The sequence below is a fragment of the Rhodofomes roseus genome, assembly GCF_022264815.1.
Source record: "Rhodofomes roseus strain CIRM-BRFM 1785 chromosome Unknown C8Q71scaffold_44, whole genome shotgun sequence".
NCBI lineage: Eukaryota > Fungi > Basidiomycota > Agaricomycetes > Polyporales > Fomitopsidaceae > Rhodofomes > Rhodofomes roseus.
Window position 1 is genome coordinate 122,565 of NW_025953000.1, and position 16,360 is coordinate 138,924.

The 16,360-nt window shown below is 56.8% G+C and overlaps 6 protein-coding genes across 6 annotated transcripts; 1 reads left to right on the forward strand and 5 right to left on the reverse strand.

Annotated features, from left to right (window-relative positions):
• Nucleotides 1–584: 584 nt before the first annotated feature.
• C8Q71DRAFT_799869 (NAD-P-binding protein) lies at nucleotides 585–1,971 on the reverse strand (the record flags this gene model as incomplete). Its single annotated transcript, XM_047925926.1, has 7 exons — nucleotides 585–1,063; nucleotides 1,125–1,262; nucleotides 1,321–1,362; nucleotides 1,418–1,514; nucleotides 1,568–1,635; nucleotides 1,699–1,811; nucleotides 1,874–1,971. The coding sequence occupies 7 exons, from the start codon at nucleotides 1,969–1,971 to the stop codon at nucleotides 585–587; spliced, it is 1,035 nt and encodes a 344-aa protein (XP_047772578.1).
• A 685-nt stretch (nucleotides 1,972–2,656) lies between these two features.
• Nucleotides 2,657–3,937, reverse strand: C8Q71DRAFT_450846 (ubiquitin-conjugating enzyme/RWD-like protein). The gene is made up of 5 exons (XM_047918619.1): nucleotides 3,860–3,937; nucleotides 3,623–3,804; nucleotides 3,531–3,563; nucleotides 3,307–3,437; nucleotides 2,657–3,253 (listed from the first exon to the last, which is right to left on the reverse strand). The coding sequence occupies exons 1-5, from the start codon at nucleotides 3,881–3,883 to the stop codon at nucleotides 2,844–2,846; spliced, it is 780 nt and encodes a 259-aa protein (XP_047772579.1). The 5' UTR covers nucleotides 3,884–3,937; the 3' UTR covers nucleotides 2,657–2,843.
• Nucleotides 3,938–3,986: 49 nt separating this feature from the next.
• C8Q71DRAFT_912079 (uncharacterized protein) lies at nucleotides 3,987–5,912 on the forward strand. The gene is made up of 2 exons (XM_047929170.1): nucleotides 3,987–4,247; nucleotides 4,310–5,912. The coding sequence occupies exons 1-2, from the start codon at nucleotides 4,104–4,106 to the stop codon at nucleotides 5,723–5,725; spliced, it is 1,560 nt and encodes a 519-aa protein (XP_047772580.1). The 5' UTR covers nucleotides 3,987–4,103; the 3' UTR covers nucleotides 5,726–5,912.
• A 683-nt stretch (nucleotides 5,913–6,595) lies between these two features.
• On the reverse strand, nucleotides 6,596–8,982 carry C8Q71DRAFT_912080 (RTA1 like protein-domain-containing protein). Its single transcript, XM_047929171.1, has 10 exons — nucleotides 8,647–8,982; nucleotides 8,360–8,578; nucleotides 7,679–7,791; nucleotides 7,604–7,626; nucleotides 7,468–7,548; nucleotides 7,374–7,413; nucleotides 7,146–7,311; nucleotides 7,068–7,086; nucleotides 6,957–7,008; nucleotides 6,596–6,899 (listed from the first exon to the last, which is right to left on the reverse strand). Exons 2-10 carry the CDS (start codon nucleotides 8,536–8,538, stop codon nucleotides 6,742–6,744), a joined length of 831 nt encoding a protein of 276 aa, XP_047772581.1. The 5' UTR covers nucleotides 8,539–8,578; nucleotides 8,647–8,982; the 3' UTR covers nucleotides 6,596–6,741.
• Nucleotides 8,983–10,113: 1,131 nt separating this feature from the next.
• On the reverse strand, nucleotides 10,114–11,064 carry C8Q71DRAFT_791987 (uncharacterized protein; the record flags this gene model as incomplete). The annotated part of the gene is made up of 4 exons (XM_047925388.1): nucleotides 11,042–11,064; nucleotides 10,911–10,983; nucleotides 10,846–10,851; nucleotides 10,114–10,782 (listed from the first exon to the last, which is right to left on the reverse strand). Exon 4 carries the CDS (start codon nucleotides 10,571–10,573, stop codon nucleotides 10,115–10,117), a length of 459 nt encoding a protein of 152 aa, XP_047772582.1. The 5' UTR covers nucleotides 10,574–10,782; nucleotides 10,846–10,851; nucleotides 10,911–10,983; nucleotides 11,042–11,064.
• Nucleotides 11,065–11,717: 653 nt separating this feature from the next.
• C8Q71DRAFT_451202 (RTA1 like protein-domain-containing protein) lies at nucleotides 11,718–13,556 on the reverse strand. Its single transcript, XM_047918620.1, has 10 exons — nucleotides 13,405–13,556; nucleotides 13,256–13,345; nucleotides 13,053–13,197; nucleotides 12,883–12,995; nucleotides 12,804–12,826; nucleotides 12,671–12,751; nucleotides 12,575–12,614; nucleotides 12,350–12,518; nucleotides 12,232–12,302; nucleotides 11,718–12,177 (listed from the first exon to the last, which is right to left on the reverse strand). Exons 1-10 carry the CDS (start codon nucleotides 13,415–13,417, stop codon nucleotides 11,951–11,953), a joined length of 972 nt encoding a protein of 323 aa, XP_047772583.1. The 5' UTR covers nucleotides 13,418–13,556; the 3' UTR covers nucleotides 11,718–11,950.
• Nucleotides 13,557–16,360: the final 2,804 nt, after the last annotated feature.

Consider the following 16,360-nt stretch of genomic DNA (forward strand, 5'->3'; position numbering starts at 1 on the left):
TGCACAGACGCCCATGAATTGAGCAAATCTGCCGTGTGCCCGATCGATCGGTGCGCCACGTGCCCAGTCCGTGGCCGTTCCGTTGCCGCTCCTCTTGCTCAATGTGGACCACACTCACTCCGAGTTACGCGCATACATACACGGCGGTCGCCTCCACAGGGTACGCGATAGAATACACCAAGTTCAGATGATATCCCGCGGTCTCGCACTCGTGAACCGCAACGTCACTCTCGCAGAGGTCCGGGTTGAACGTTACCGCAGGTCCGCAACTATAAGCTGGCGCGGTGTTAAGTCCTCAGGCTCTTCTGCTTCAAAATGGGTCCAGGGACTGCTGGCATGTTGTATTATACATAAGTCTGGTCGACAAAAGGGGAACTGGTTATTAGCTAGCGCTTCTGTCGCAGGCCTTGGGCAAGTACTGCTCTCGACTGGCGATGCGCTGTCAACGTCTTTACTGGAGACAATTCGGATGAACGCATGTTTTGAAGGCGGCCACTCGATTCTTATCCACACAGAATCGGTGATCTACAACTCGTACAACGCGCAGTTGAAATCCACAAGCTGTTGTCAATGACACAACCTACTTACTGCCAAGTCTTCTCAACCTCCAACAACACGTCTATGGTCTCGAGCAGGGTATCCTTTGCTCCCCTGTACTCCCTCATGCCCAACACCTCTTTGGCACGCGTCGTGTCGACCGTCGACAGGGGCCCCGGGAGCGGCGGCGCGTTCTCGCGCGTCGGGAACCTGTTCTTCAGAGCCGGACGTTCCTCCAAAAGCGTCTTCACTGCATCTGCGTACAACATCGTCGCAGGCCCCGCGACGAGGAAGCGCTTCTCCTCGACGTCGCTTCCGGAGGGCAGCTTGGGTAGTCTGAGAGCGAGGACATGCGCACGTGCGACATCCTGTACGTGGCAGTAGAACGGCGGGATCTGCGGGGGGAGCGGCCGGCCGGGCTCGCCGGCGATGAGCTGGTACAAGAGACCGTTCGTACCGAGGGAGTTGATGCCGGAACCCGAGGCGACTCCGGGCACTGGTCGGCCGTAGACGAAGGGTGGGTTGACTGTGGTGGCAGCGGTCAGAAAGCAATATGCGAGGGTACGAAGGCGGAATCGTGAACACACTGGTGGCGAGGTCGAGCTCGGAGTTCGCCCGCGCGAACTCCCATGCGGCGTGCTCGGCGAGGATCTTGGTGCCGCAGTAGACGGCGAGGGCGTTCAGCTCAGGGTTGAATAGCTGCTCCTTGGTGATTTTGCCCCAGTCTGCATGCGGAGGGGTGTGAGCCAGAGCTGTGCACGTCGGCTCGGAGTTGCAGCGTACCTTTCTCAGTGAACGTTACGCCCGTGAATGAGGACGATCCGGCTGGGGGTATTGCATCAAGTCGAGAGACTCGTTGTGCGATGGGAGGTGCACGTACGATCAATGGTTGTGGCCCAGCTGCTGGTGAGGACTACGTTGGAGACGCCTGCCTTGACGGCTTGTCGAAGGATATTGAGCGTGCCCTCGACTGCGCTCTGTGCAAGTAGTTGTGAGTGGCGGCTCAACGGCAAGAGCTGTGATAGAGCACGTTGAGTGTAACTTCCGGAGACTCGCGCCCTGCTAGGGGAGAAGCGACGTGGATGACGGCATCGACGCCTGAGAGCAGCTTGAAATCAGCGCCTTAAGCGATCCCTAGGATGGGCATGGATCGGAACTCACCCTGCAAAGCAGAAGTAAAGTCGCTCGTCGTGATATCGTCAATAGCAGTGCTTTCGAAGTTGGGGTTTGTGAACGCCGAACGCAGTACATCCGTCTTGGCGCCACGGGCGGTGCTGCGAACAAATTGGGGACGTGAGCGATGGATGTAATCTGCTATGGATCCGCAAGCACTTACCCCCGCACGCGATACCCAGCCTCCAGTAACTGGACAACGACATGGGACCCAATGAATCCAGACGCGCCCGTAACCAGGATGAGCTCAGACTTGGACATGGTTATGCAGAAACAGAGTCGCTCGGAGACATGATACATACTTATATGCCATGTCGGCGCACGTCCACGGTCCACCGCAGTCACCGAGAGTCCGGGTTCCAGTTGTTTCCTTATCATTAGGCCCTCCTTCCCATGGGTCCTATCTGGAGTCGCTGTCTTGTCAAAGTATAGTTCAAACTCAAATGAAGGGAAGCGTTCTTGATGAGCTTACCACAGCGGCGTGATCGAATATAATAACGTACTGCCACGAATGTGCCCCAGCGACCACCATCGCTAGCTGCTGAGCTACGAGTCCGCTCTGGGCCAAGTTTGAAAATTTGACGGCTGGTTGTAGTGCAGGCCTGTGTCCATTGACGTCTGTGAGGAGCCCGACACCGTGACTAAACGTTGTCCTTGTTCTCCAAGTTCTAGCGCTCTCATTGTCTGGCTAGGATGCGCGAGTTCAGACACACTGCGTCGACACTTTGACGATGTCAAACCAAAGTCAGCGCCAGCCATTCATAGACATCCCCGGCCGTTCTTTCCCCTAGCTTCATAGATTTCTTGTGATCGCGGTCACAGCGTCTGGGCTAGAGCCTACTGACGACTTGCACTCGGAGCGATTGTAGCGTTGTGCCGGTGCTGCGATTGCTAGGCCAGTGTCACCGAGTTGCAGCTGGTAGAACTTGACAATCTATCACCCGCTTAGTCTCGGAGCGGGAGTCGTCCGACATGATTGACGATGCGCGCAACTGCACGTCTTCGCTTGAGATAGGCTGTTCCTCGGCCCTCTGTGACACCGATGGTGGCGACCGGTCGATCGAGAGTCCAACTATAGTCATGCATACATCCGCTGCAGTCATACGCACCGCACATACCCACTCGCATACCCACTAGTCCTCTATGACGATCACGTCATCTGCAGCAGGCCGCACCGCCCACCGCCTCCTCGCCGGTGGTTCTGCCACCTCTGCACCCCCGCCGTCCTCCTGCGCTCGCTCTCGTTTCCGCTTCGTACCCGCCGGCCGGCCCCGCACCGCTGTACCCTCGTCGTCTGAGTCGTCTATCGTGATCGCCTGCGTCCGTGTGGACCCTGCCGTGCTGCTCACCGAGCCCGCGCGCGATGTAGTAGCGGGCGCAGGGGCGGGGGAACCCACAGCCTTCGCCTTACCTTTGCCCTTCACGGAGGCGGATGTGGATGTGGGCGGGCGGGCGTAGAGTTCGGTCCATTGGCGCGCGGTCTGGTTGTGTTTAGTCCGGTTGCGGACGTACTCTGTGGCTATTGACGGTACGAGCGGGTCCTCTGTGGGGAACACAGTGAGTGGTATGATGTAGTGGAAGATGCAGGAGACTGACTGGGGTTGGGGTCGGTGAGGAGGGACGAGAGAGAGAGAATGACTTTGAAGAGGGAGAGGGCGGGAGACCAGTTGTGCTTGAGGATGTCGATGCAGATGTTGCCCCGCTCGTTGATGTTCATGTGGTATATCCTACATCGAACGCGTCAATATCAACATGTCTGTGAGGGATGGTCGCCGTGCGCAAGACGACGCGACGCGACGCGTTCGATTCACGCGACTCACCGCGTACGGAACGTGACCTTAGGCGCGCTGAACCTGTGGCCGCCGTGGCGGGAGCTCAGCCACATGCGCTGAAGCGGGTGGTGCACACGTACGGATAGTCGTGGGCGAGGCTGATCTCAACGTGGAAGAGACCACCTTCATACACGCTGCCTTCAGGGCCAGGGATCGTCGCTGTCCAGCTGAAGAGATTGTCGTCTGAGGGAGCGAGCGTGATGCTGCCGAGATCTTCCTTCTTGAGGTCAGCAATCTCGCGGTGGATACGCTTGAGCGTTGTCTGAAGACTGGTGAGCAGGTGCGCAGGTGGCGAAGGAGAAGTACTGGATACCTACGGATGAGGAGAGCGGGGGAGGCATGCTGAGAGTCGGAGGTCAAGCCAGGGAGCGCGCCGATGGACATTCGGTCAGCCTGCCATATAAGGGGGGCTTAGCGTAGGAAAATAACCATTTCTGGGTGGGAGTCAAGCCTACGTCTCTCGCTCTCTACCACAACTACCTCGCTCGCCTGCCTGCCTCTTCGACGGCGGGTACTACCATGATCACTCGAATATCTACCTGTGTCCTACACTAAGTATCTATGTTCCGCGAACTCGAATCGGAGAGCCCGCGCGTCCCCAGCCCTTGGGACCCCTTCCTGCCCTCCCCACCCTCGGGCTGCTCAGCGGACAGCCTCAAGCACATCCACGACGGCGTCCCCAAGCTCGTACCAGAGGTCGAAGAGGTATGTGCTATCCCGTGCTCGGAGCTAACTGCACACAGGCTTACCCAGGGTCCCACTCGCAGGGCAATGTCGAGTACAAGCTCAAGCTCACCCACATCTCTCCCGCTCGCTTCGCCCGGCTTGTCACGCAGCTGAAATGGCGGCTCCTCGAGGGCGGCGGCCAGGCCTACTACGAACTGGGCGTCGCCGACAGCGGCGCCCTCATCGGTCTTTCCCGCACCGACCTGGAAGCCTCCCTCGAGACCCTCGATCGCATGGCCGGCGAGATAGGCGCGTCCGTTATCGTGGTCAAAGAAATCGAGGTGCCGCCCGCCATGTACTCCCTTGCAGAGGAAGCCTCCCGCTACATCGACCCTCATACGGGTGAATGGGCGGGCCGCATGCACCCTCGCCGCCGCGGAAATGCTCTCGCTGGGACAGACGACGACACGACTGCGACGGAGACAACTGAGACGGAGACCGAGCTCGACACAACGGACATGGACGATGACGACGGCAGCCCAAGCGCATTCATCTCCGAGCTCGCCACCCCCGCAGACTCCTCGCGCGCGTCGCCCATGCCCCTCCCCGCGAGCTTCGCCCACCGCCTCAGCACGCATCCCAACCGGCCGTCGCCGCAGTCCTCGCCGTACATCGCACCCTTCGACGACGACCTGGCCATGTTTTCCATGGAGCCCGAGCCGCCGCACCTGGATATCGACACGGCCGAGGATACCTCTGCAGCTGCCGTGCTTACCCCGATGTCGTTCGTCGTCGATCTGGAGATCGCCTCTGTGTACAAGCCGCGGCCATTCAGACGCCCGGAGCCTGTGCCCGCACGTTCTGGCTCGATGACGCTGCACGGACGGGCGGGGCGACGCGCCAAGTACAGAGAGAAGGAGGTTGGCAAGGAGAAGAAGGTGCACCCGTGGCAGACGGGTGGTACTGTTCCTGCGTCGCGCAAAGGAAGCAGCGGTGCCGATACGGGGAACGGTGCGAGCGCGAACATCGTGATCCCGAACAATGAAGAGACGAAGGCTGCACTCCGGAGGCAGGCGCGCGAGCGGAGACGCGAGGAGAAGCGGCGGGCACTGCTTGTGGCGAGCGGTCTCGCATCCTCGATTGGTGTGAAGCCGACTCTGCCAGTCGAAGAGGATGATTCGGCCATTTCTCCGTCCGTCTCTCCTGGTGAGCATGATGACTCGACGGCAGAGCGCCAATCAGCAGCGGTGGACACGGTGACGGAAGACCTCGTCTCGGGATTGGTATCTCTCCACGTCGGCATAGACACATGTGCTCCAGCAGCCGGCGACCTGGCTACCTCCGTTCCCGCCGTCAAAGCTGAGAGCCTCGACACGGCGAAGGAAGTAGCCGTCGCGCCCGCTGTCGCCGCGGTTGTCCGCACGGGAGAGCCCCGTCTGATTGTAGAGGCGCTCGTCGTGCGCAAGCAATCGCTCGAGGAGACGTTTATGAACTTTGGCGGGTTCCAGGTAGTGTGAATCTTGGAATTGCGCATGGACAACGTGTTCTCGGGCCGCCGAGCACTGATAGGCATTGATATTGGATATTTATGCTCGCCCGTTGCAGGCTGTATGACTAGTCCGTGGTTCTCTGTACATGTATTTTTGTTCTCCTCTTGGGACTGATGTATACGTTCCTCTCGAGGGCCTTCGGCCATCCATCCAGACATCAGACAACGTCTATGTAGGACTCCGAGCCCTTGAGTCCTTCAAGATCTTCAGAATTCCATAATGGTGAGTCGGCATCATTCTCGCTGGTACTGCCGTTGGCGTGAATGGGACTCTTGGGAACGCGCTGACAAGATGAATACCGTGGACATGTTCAAACTGATGACAAGTCTCGCACTGGCAATCTCATACAACCGCAGAACTGTCCTGACGGTGCACCTTAACGCGACTACAGGTTAGCAGCAAGATTGTTGTCATACGAGTTACGGGCAAGGCCAGAGGACTTGTGCGTGGTCGCTGCCACCGCGAGACCTGCTCGGACGTGCTCGTCAGTGGATGCGACATTGCGAACGCTAGGGCTCTTCGGGAGGACGTTTTTACACTGAATAGAACATCAGTACAACAAGGTATTGGAGGGAGTACGGGAGTACTCGTTGCTCGCATACACGTATGTGCTACTGGTGAGCCCGACTCATCCCACAATCCCTCACTTCGTTCGGGGCTCCTCTATGGCTCACCTGTTGCACACTCGCATTCGTGTGGTACCAACGTGGAGGATTGTGATCACCGATTGATGGACAGACCTGCAAATAAATCACGGTCCCAGCGAGCAATGTGGGTCGACCGTCGGGGAGTATAGCATTGTCGGTCGCAGTGGTGATACTGGCAAGCTGTCGGTGTCCAAAAGAAATTCAACATTCGATTTGCGGCTAAGGAAACAATAGACGGTAATACAATAAGACTACAGCATGGGCTCAAACGATACATCTGTCAGATTACGATGCTTCTGTTTGGTTTCATCAGGCTATGTGCGGGCGAGCGAAGGCCTATAGCACCGTCTTCACCGGCGTAGCTGGTTCGCTGGTGAGCTTCTCAGAATCGACTCGGGATGCCTTCCAGGTGTCGCGCTTCCCCAGGAGGTAGCCGGGGTGGAAGAGGTTGAGGCAGAACATCGCGAGCGTGATCATTCCGCCGTCGAGCCAGTCTGCCGTGCGCCTGATTCAACGAGACGTGATTGGGTAAGTGTTCGAAACGGACTTACTGAGGTAGCGTTGGGTCGAGATGATGTAGCCATCCCATCCCCCAGCGAGTTCCTGACATTGGGTCGTCAGGCAATCGGGATCGGCGCCAGCTGTCGGATAACGTTACTTACGATTGTACGGTAGACGGAACTATGCATGACAGAAGTCGCACGTCAGCACTGACGGTGTGTTGGGATATTGGTGCGTACCGAATGAATATGCAGAGACTGCTGAAGGTCAGGCCGAGGAGCATCAGCTTTGCGTTGCGGTTGAAGTGATGCCGGCCTGAGGCGTGCACGACATCCCTGACGGGCTTGTCGTATAGAAAGCGGAGCGCAAACTCGGAGGCGAGGAGCATGTACACTGTAATCGAAGCTGCGCGGGTAATCCAAATGATTAGTGCTCCGCGGCCGAACATATAAGGTGGAGGTACGAACCCATCTGGAAGGCAATCCCGGCGAGCATGATGTGCCCACCCTTCGATGGCGACATCAGCGGATGAGAGCAATCTCGTTATACGCCAAGACTTACCATAGCAGGGCTCTCGTATTGGTTGACAGCAGTCGCAGCCATGCCTCCGCCGACGGCTTGCACAACCAGCGAAACAATGTCCTGTGTCACGCCCGGTAAATATTTCGGGCGTCGACCGTAGTTGAAGCTCACTTACGCAGCACACGAAGACAGCGGTATCTGGTGGTCACACTCAGCACAGTACGGGTGCACGGTGAGATGCAGGACTTACACCATACAGGGCTTAACCGGCTATAACTTGGACCTAAACGGCGGATGAGCTCGCCCAGGATGACAAAGTTCGCTGCTACTAGAGGCGTCGGAGCGATGATAGTTGTCACGATCCTTGAGAATCAATGAACACGCTCAGATCCGCTCATTGGAAGATAGGGCATCAGGAAAGTGGCACCTTGCCTCAACGGCCTCAAATGGCCTCACCTGTCTAATTTGTACCTAACTTGTCTCATTGCCTCACAGATTTGCGACTTGGCTGGCTGTGATTTTGCGTACTTACTGATCGACTATACAACTTACTGATCGGCGATACAGTGAATGCATTACAATAATATCTATATGATTGACACAGGTCGACACACTATCGCCACTGAGATACGATACCCTCGTTCCGGCCGTTGCTCAAAATAAAATCTGCGTTCAAATGTTCAAACGTTCACCGCCGGCCTTGGCAGTTAACTCATCCCGGGTGTTCTGCACTTGGGCTCACCATGCCCGTGCCCACCACCCGCTTGCTCGCGAGTTGCTGCACCTCCGCCCGCCGTGTCCGCTGTCTCGTAAGTGTGTTGTTTTCCACGTGCTCACCATTGCGCCCGCCCTTGTACTCCACATCCGTTTGCCTTGCGGGTCATGACCGTACACGCGGGGGCGCCACGCTGAGCTGCATCATCGCCGGTACGCGCTGGTGGTGAACGGGTACGGGTCAATCGCGGGGTACGGCGGGTCGCGGCGGGTCGAACGGATGTCGGACAGCAGGTTGAGCTGATCATCCGGGAGTGTGGGCAAGTGGGCGGGCGAGTAGGTGCCCGGGCGGGCGGGAGCATCGGCAAGCAGGTACATGGGCAAGGAGGTGAGCATATGGGAAAGCAAGAAGGTAGGCGGACGGACAGGTTCATGACTGAGCAGGCCGGTCGGAAAGTGGGTATATGGGCGTCGTCATTGGGCGAGCAGGAGAGCGAGGCATACCTTCAAGCATTCTTGGCCTTGAAGCCCTCATCACGCCCTTCGTTCTGCTCCTCCTCAGTATCCAGTCCTCATCTGCATGCCCATCAGGCAGCGCAAGCGGCATCTTGACAAATCATCAGATGTTGGCTTGTGGACGTCGCGGGGCAAACCGGTCGCGTCGTGCGGGGAGGGAGTCGTTATGATGCGCGCGCGCGGCTGGCGGATGCGCGCGATGCGCACATCGTCGGTCGCGCGGGCCATGCACGTCATTGGTTGCAAGAGGGTGCCAGTGACTGACGAGGCGGAGAGCGACGTTGGCCGGCCATAAGTGATGGATTGACGACGTCAACAGCACAGGCAGCGCTGTTGCCCGAAGACCGTTGAGTGTCTGCCCTGAACTACATTACAGCTCCGACCTCGCTCCGACCGCCGGCGCTCCGAGTCAGTGCGCACGCGCGGCCTTGCTTTGCTGGCACTTACCCTCACATCACGCAGTCGCGGGCACCTCGTCTCCCAACATCGACGTGCAAGACAACCCACAAGGACATCGAATGTAAGTTTCGTGTACACAAGCGTGCAGAAAGCTGATGGCTGGTACCAGAGAGGGGAAAGCAATGGGTGAGGGCCCGGGCAAGCGAGCAGCGGGCGCGGGTACAGCCCTCGGGCATCCGCCGCCTCTACGAAGACCGCATCGAAGAACGGCGAGCATGTGCGAAGTGCGCACGCCGCCTTGTTCCCGAGGCGGAGCACAACATCAGACGTGAGTAGGTTGTGCCCTACACGGCCCGCGTCTGGTTAGCGGCAAATAATCGTGGTGAGCTTTGTTTTGTGACTCGTTATCCTGTATATGCATCTGACCGGGTACTTCTCGTGAAGTACAGGGTGTGGGGGGCTCCAACACACAATATGGCCGAGATGCGCATCCCTGTATCCAGATGTCGGAGTGTGGTCTGACAGCTCCCTCGCCACGTAGGCATCCAGTGCTCTCAGACCTTCCTCATCGGTGATGGGTTGTGAGTGAGGTTTGAAAGGTTGGTTCGAGGTGAAGAACATTGACGTGTTCGGTGTGTATTACAACGTGACGATCTGGTGCTGGCACAAGAACTGGCCCGCAAACAAGGACAAGGTTGTCGTGGTCGGTGACTGGTGCGCGGCCCCAATGTTTTTTTACATGTCGGAGACGCTGATCGGCATCGCACAGGTGATACTCGTGACGATTGAGCAGCAGCAGACAGCATGTGGAGATGACAGGACACGGGTGCGCATCGGGCAATCTCATGACGTGGATGCCCTCACGGAGCTTCGCAAATAGGGTCGCTGACCGCATTTCGGAGGGGTACAGCGAAGAATTAGGACTGCTGTTGTGTAGGATATGGATTGGCTAGCTGAAATATATTTGCTATTTTGTTGCACTGTCTTTCGGCTCGCCTGAGTATCTCATGTGTATATGTGCCCTATGAGCCTCGTTGCCTCGTTGCCTCATCGCGTCTCAGATGAGAAATAATCTACTCAAATGAGACATGTATGAGACAGCCCGTCTCAGAGTGTCTAATTGCCTCATTGCCTCGATGAGGCAAAATAGGCAGGTGGTGCACTTTCCTGATGGGGCTAGGACGTACTGCATCAAATATGGATTTTCCGCGTCGACGTTCAGACTGGACCATAGTCTCCCTACCCAGCCCAAGATCTCAAGAGCACCTGCGGTGCATGCGGTGGGTATAAGCCACCACAGACGAGTGTGCAGTGTCTCTACGGAATGAAGGGCTGTCCGGGCGGGATGAGCATTGAACTTAGCGCTCACTGTCTCTCGAAATAATGGCAACGCACCGGTAGACAAAGAGAACAATACCAAGAATAGAATGCATATCCATTCAGTGGGCACATAGCCATACGGATTCTGGTTGAAGTCGTCCGAAGATGCGCGGGCACGTAGTACAGGGGCAGACATGACGAGGTAACCCGGAGGGGGAGGAGAAAGAAAGCTCGAGAGGGACGCCCTTCATGCGCCGACACTCCTCTCCAGAGCCGGTAGACGACGCCTGCGGCCGGTCGGCGAGGGGTCATTGAGAAATTGTCTGTCGGCGGGTGCAAATCGCGCGCGGCGCGGTCTCGACCGGATGTACGGCAGCGGGGCCCCTGCTGCGGGGACGGGTCTTTCTGTCATTGGCCTCATCAACGTACCGTTGTATTCCATATGTTTCTTTCATACATAGCACATACCAATTACTACATCGTGACTCGTCAGTCATTGCAGTGATTGACACGGACGCAGGTATCGCGCGAACCTGGCGGAAATTACTAGACAGTGAGCGGCGCTGCTTTGTTGCAAAAAATCGATGACTCGGACCCGAGGCTGGGCTGAATCGCATGTTGTCAGCACAATGGACACGTATGACGGAAGAGGTATGCGATTGACAGTACGTGTAGCAGGCGCACTGGAGTCTGGCAGTAGTACAGTCACAGCAGGTCCGCTCAGACCGGACGGGTATAAGAGTACGGATTACCTAGGAGCAACATTCAAACGGCACGGGAGTCACGTACCCGGGCGGCAGGCCAAGACTTGTGTTGTGCGTTGTCAATGTAAATACGCACCCGCGATGCGAACAATTTTGATAGACCAAGTGAATTGGCTTGGCTTATGGGTCCATGGGCGAGACACTCTTTCGGTTACATATTGAGTCATAATACCCCAAAACTCGACACCCCCCCACACCTCCGACACCCACTCGTGCACTAGGGGAACAAATACGGCTTGCGCCCCTAGGAGAAGACGACGAGCCGACCGCGGAACGCGGAGTATGCAGGATTTCTTTTCACCTATCACTTATGCTTATTTATTACGATCTATGCGCTCTGGATTGACGAACTGAACCACACACATAGTTGCTACCATAGACTACAGAACGAGAACGACCCATTACTACCTACCTTTCCAGACGTTACTCATACCAGTACAGCCCCGAACTGGACGACGACCTGGGTGGCGCGTTTAAACGCCCACTACTGTACAGGCCGGCGTCCGCCGCGTCTTAGCACATGGTTGCTTGCAGCGGTTAATAAATGCTGAGTTCATCATCATCATATTGAGTCATAATAGACGCTTGCCGGCTATTATGGTATACAACGGATACTAGATCGAGCTCGATCCCCTACGGCTGCGTCGTTCAAGTTTTTCTTCTAGCCGGTGTAGACGGCATAGTCAAGCTAAGACCGGAATAACACCATGTTAGATATCAAGGACGAGGATCTGCACATTCGCATCCAGCAAAGATCCACAGAAAGTTAAAGTGACCTCGCCCGGGCCCTCTGATCCGCCTCGCAATTATCACACTGCAACCCCTCCGAGGCCGTGACCCACATTAGGCGGCTTTACCAGCAGCGTCTCGTTGCTCGCCGGCCTTCCGCGGTTGCCAAGACGGATCTCCTCCACCTGAGGCATCGGCGCATCGGCGGGCTTCGCGTTCCACGTCTCTGCGGGGCCGAGGATAAGCCCAGGGTGAATACAGTTGAGGGTGAACATCGCGAGCGCGACCATGCCGCCATCTAGCCAGTCTGTGGGGGAACGATGAGTGGGATGGAGGTGTTTAGAGGAAAGGGGGAACGTACTGAAGTAGCGCTGCGTGTGGATGATGTGGCCGGTCCAGCCGTCTGAGAGTTCGATCGTACGGTAGATAGATCTGACAGACAGTTAGAGTATGTTGAATACGGAGCGGGGGGAGCCCACCGAATGTAGATGCATATACTGGCGAAGGTGAGCGCCCCGAGCATGATCGCGTGCTTGCGGTCTAGCGCATGCGTCGCGGGAGGTGCCTTGTCTGCCCCGTGCAGTGGTTTGTCCAGCAAGCAGCGGATGACAAACTCGGACGCGAGGACCATGTAGAACGTGATGGCCGCTATGAAAAAAGCAGACTCAACGTCGATCTCGTTGTTTGGTGATAGAGGAACGCACCCAGCTGGAAGCAGATGCCGGCAAGCATGATGTGACCACCCTTGTTTGTACGTTGAACATAAGATCATTGTCGGTCAGGAACAGAAATGGACATACATTTTCAGGGTTCTCGCCGTTCGCGACGGCATTTGAGGCTGCAGCACCGCCGAGAGCTTGAATGACAAGAGAAATCACGTCCTACACTGGCATCAGTAAGTGTAGTATGCGAGATTCGCCTCGCCCCACGTACGCAGCTGCAGAAGATAATAGTATCTATGTCAGGATTGAATCAGATGTCTTTGCGTGGCGGAGATACGGATTGGGCGTACATAACGTCGCGCTCAATCGGCTATAGCGCGAGCCCAGCCGTCGGATCATCTCACCGAGCATAACGAACATCGCAGCGACAAACGGCGTCGGCCCAATGATCGTGCACACAATCCTGTAGCATGGTGAGAACTGATGGAGACACCAAGGAAGGAGATTAGCAGATGCTTACTGCATGAGGTAGGGCGTCATCTGGAGGATGTCAAAGATAGACCATTCACGTCCGGCCCATCCGACTATCTCGAGGATCCCTGCGAGGCAGGCGGTGCATAGCAGGAACCAGAGACGGTACCGGGTAGCCTGGATGGCGTGCAGAACTTGTTGGGCAGCGTGTTCAATGTGTGGTGTATGTGGGAATGAAGATACCGGACGTACGTGTGGAGACTGAGAATAGAACAATGAACAGGATGCATATCCATTCAGTGGGGACGTAGCCGTAGGGATTGCGATTGAGTAGTTTACGAGCTGCGAGAGCATGGTTAGAGCCCCAATGAGACGGTCACCACTGAAAGTTGAGGACGAACACTGCAAAGTCATTGGGAGGCGATGATTAGAGGAAGATGGACGGTACGATTAAAAGAAAGAGCCTCAAACAACGAAGCGCAAGACCGAGCGGAGGCAAACTGTGGGCGAGTGAAGGTGCCATTTGTCGAGAGCATGAGCAGACATATATAGTGCGGCCTTCGGAGGCAGGGGTTTGTGCCTCTGCGTGCCGTCTGCTCAATTAGTCAACAAATCAATGTCCGCGAGTGAGTGATCAAACGTACCTGCACACGGGGGAGATATCTGGTGCAGACATGCGCGGACATCGCGGGGATGAATAAACGCTGTACCATCCCCCGCTCGACTATGGGCGAGGCAATCGTTAGCATGACTGTCACTCGTCAGCCGGCTCGCTGCGGCACAGCGCTGGGCCCGACAGCAACAACGATGTACACTGTATGTGAGGTGTGAGTTGTGCGAGCGCGCGTGGAAATCGTTCAGTCGTGCGGCCCTGCAGTTGCGCCAAGTACCGGACAGGAACAACGCGAGACATGTGTAGCGCGGGCGGGGATCCGCGCTCACTCGGCGAACCGTGACAGAACTGGCACAAACTGCATTGCCGAAGTAAGAACTCTGTATGTACATGGAGTGTGGATATATCACGTACCTGCGTTGCCGAAGTAAGAACTAAAGAAGAGGCAACGCAGGACGCTCGAACTTGAACGACTACCGAAAGCGGAAAGGAGACCAAACAAGACACGCGGCGCCTAAGGGCGCCGCGGAAGCAAAGACATGTGGGTCGTAACACCGTAGCGGTGTTACACTCCTCCCCACCGGGAAGAATAGAGTGTATGGTGAAAGGTGGAACTAATTAGAGAGACCGTTTGTAAGCAGATAGTCATCGAGAGCGGCACAGTCAGCAACCTCGGAGCCTGGTAACCATTGATCAGATTCGGGACCATAGCCCCGCCAGCGTACGAGGTACTGGTAGCCACGGCCTCGTTTGCGGCGATCGAGAATGCTCTCGATCTCCCATTCCTCCTGACCGTCGTCAGTAACGAAGGGCGCGGGCCGAGCGAGTTCGCGTCCGGGGAATAGAGAAGGATCGTTTCGCCTATAGGGACGCAAGAGCGAAGAGTGAAAGGTGTCGAAGATGTTCATCGCCTCGGGCAAGTCGAGCTTGTAAGAGGAAGTATCGGGGTGCGCAACGGCGACTCGGAAAGGTCCGTCGTATCGCACCATGAACTTGGCGACACGATGATCACCGCGTTGCATGTAATCCCGTCGACGATGGAAGGTTGAGAGCAGAACAGGGTCACCCACGGAATAAGGTAGCTCCGGTGAGCGATGGACGTTAGCATTCGCTGCTTGCTGCGTCTTCGCGAGGAGCAAGTTGTCCTGCGCCTCCATGCAGTAGGACTCGATGCGCTTGATAAGATACGACGCGTCGCCCGCTGAGAGACCAAACTCAGCAGACGCGTCGGAAACCGCGCGATCGAAGAGAGGCGGCAGCAATCGGGGAGAGCGTCCGAGACGGATCTGGAAGGGCGTGAAACCCGTGGATGCGCTGACGGTGTTCATGAGTTGGAAACGGATGTGGGGCAGCGCTTTAACCCATCCCTTCTGCTTGCGGGTAACGTGGTAACGCAACATCTGGATGACCGTCCGGTTGGAGCGCTCGCTTGCACCGTCGGTCTCGGGATGGTAAGAGGAGGAAAGCTTGACTTTGACGCCAGTCAGGCGGTGGAGCGCCTTCCAGAACCGGGAGACGAAGAGTTTGTCGCGGTCGGAAATGATTTCGGAGGGTAGGCCGTTTTCGCAGTACCAATGGATGAAGAAAAGCTCGGCGAAGTCCTCCGCAGAGATATCAGTCCGCGTAGCGACCGCACGCAGATCGGAGCCGAGACGGCAAGTCATTGTCGCGATACAGTCGTACCCATCGTCTTCAGGGAGCTTCCCGATGAAATCGATGCACACACTGGTACCGCGTCCATCGGGCACGGGCAGAGGATGCAGTGGGCCGACAGGCTTGATGTTGAGCGATTTGTTCCGCTGACAGGCGTCGCAAGAGGGGACGTAGAGGTCCTCGAGATCGCGCCGCATATTGGGCCAGTAGTACGCGTCGCGCAGGGATGCGTACGATTTGTCAAACCCGAGGTGCCCGAGAGCATCATGAGCGAGGCGGAACAGACTCTCGCGAACATCGGCGACGCGAGGTATCACCAGCCTGTCGCCGACGAAAAGGAGGCGATCGCGCACAGACACACCGGCAAGCGAGCGTCCGTCGAGTTCGCCCTTCGCAAGCAGAGCCGAGGGCGTCCCACTCAGACCCTGCGTTAGCGAAGCGAGCAGCTTACCACACCACTTGTCAGTCGCGTACCCATCCCGGATGGTGGTCAACCATCGAGGATCAGAAGAGATACGCAACCGACCAGGTGTGGCTGCCACGAGTGCGAGAGGTCGGTCGCGAAGCGCTGTAGACGCTTCACGCAGCACTCGCACAGACGCGACGAGAGACGGGTCCACCACCTCTGCATCGGGGGCGAGGCGCGACAGGGCATCGGCCACTGAATTGTCCTCGCCCCGCACATAGAGCACCCGGAAGTCGTACTGACTGAGGAACTCCTGCCAACGCGCTTGTCGACGGGACAAGTGCCGTTGACCGGCAAAGTTCTCCAACGTGCGATGGTCTGTGTAGACCTCAAACGGCACACCAATGAGGTCGGTACGCCAACGTTGGAGAGCGTGCACGATTGCCAACAGTTCCTTCTCGTGCACGGGATAATTTAACTCAGCACCTTTGAGTTGACAGGAGTCAAACGCGACAGGTCATCAGCAAATCCGTCCGTTTGTCTAACACCTTCTAATACCGTCTAAAACACCTAAATTCAGACAATTAGGCATATCAGACGATTCAGACACGAGCAGTCAAGTTAGTAGATTCCTCTCTAAAACGAGACAGGTTTAGACACTTTGAGGACCCTCAGAGTCTCAGAC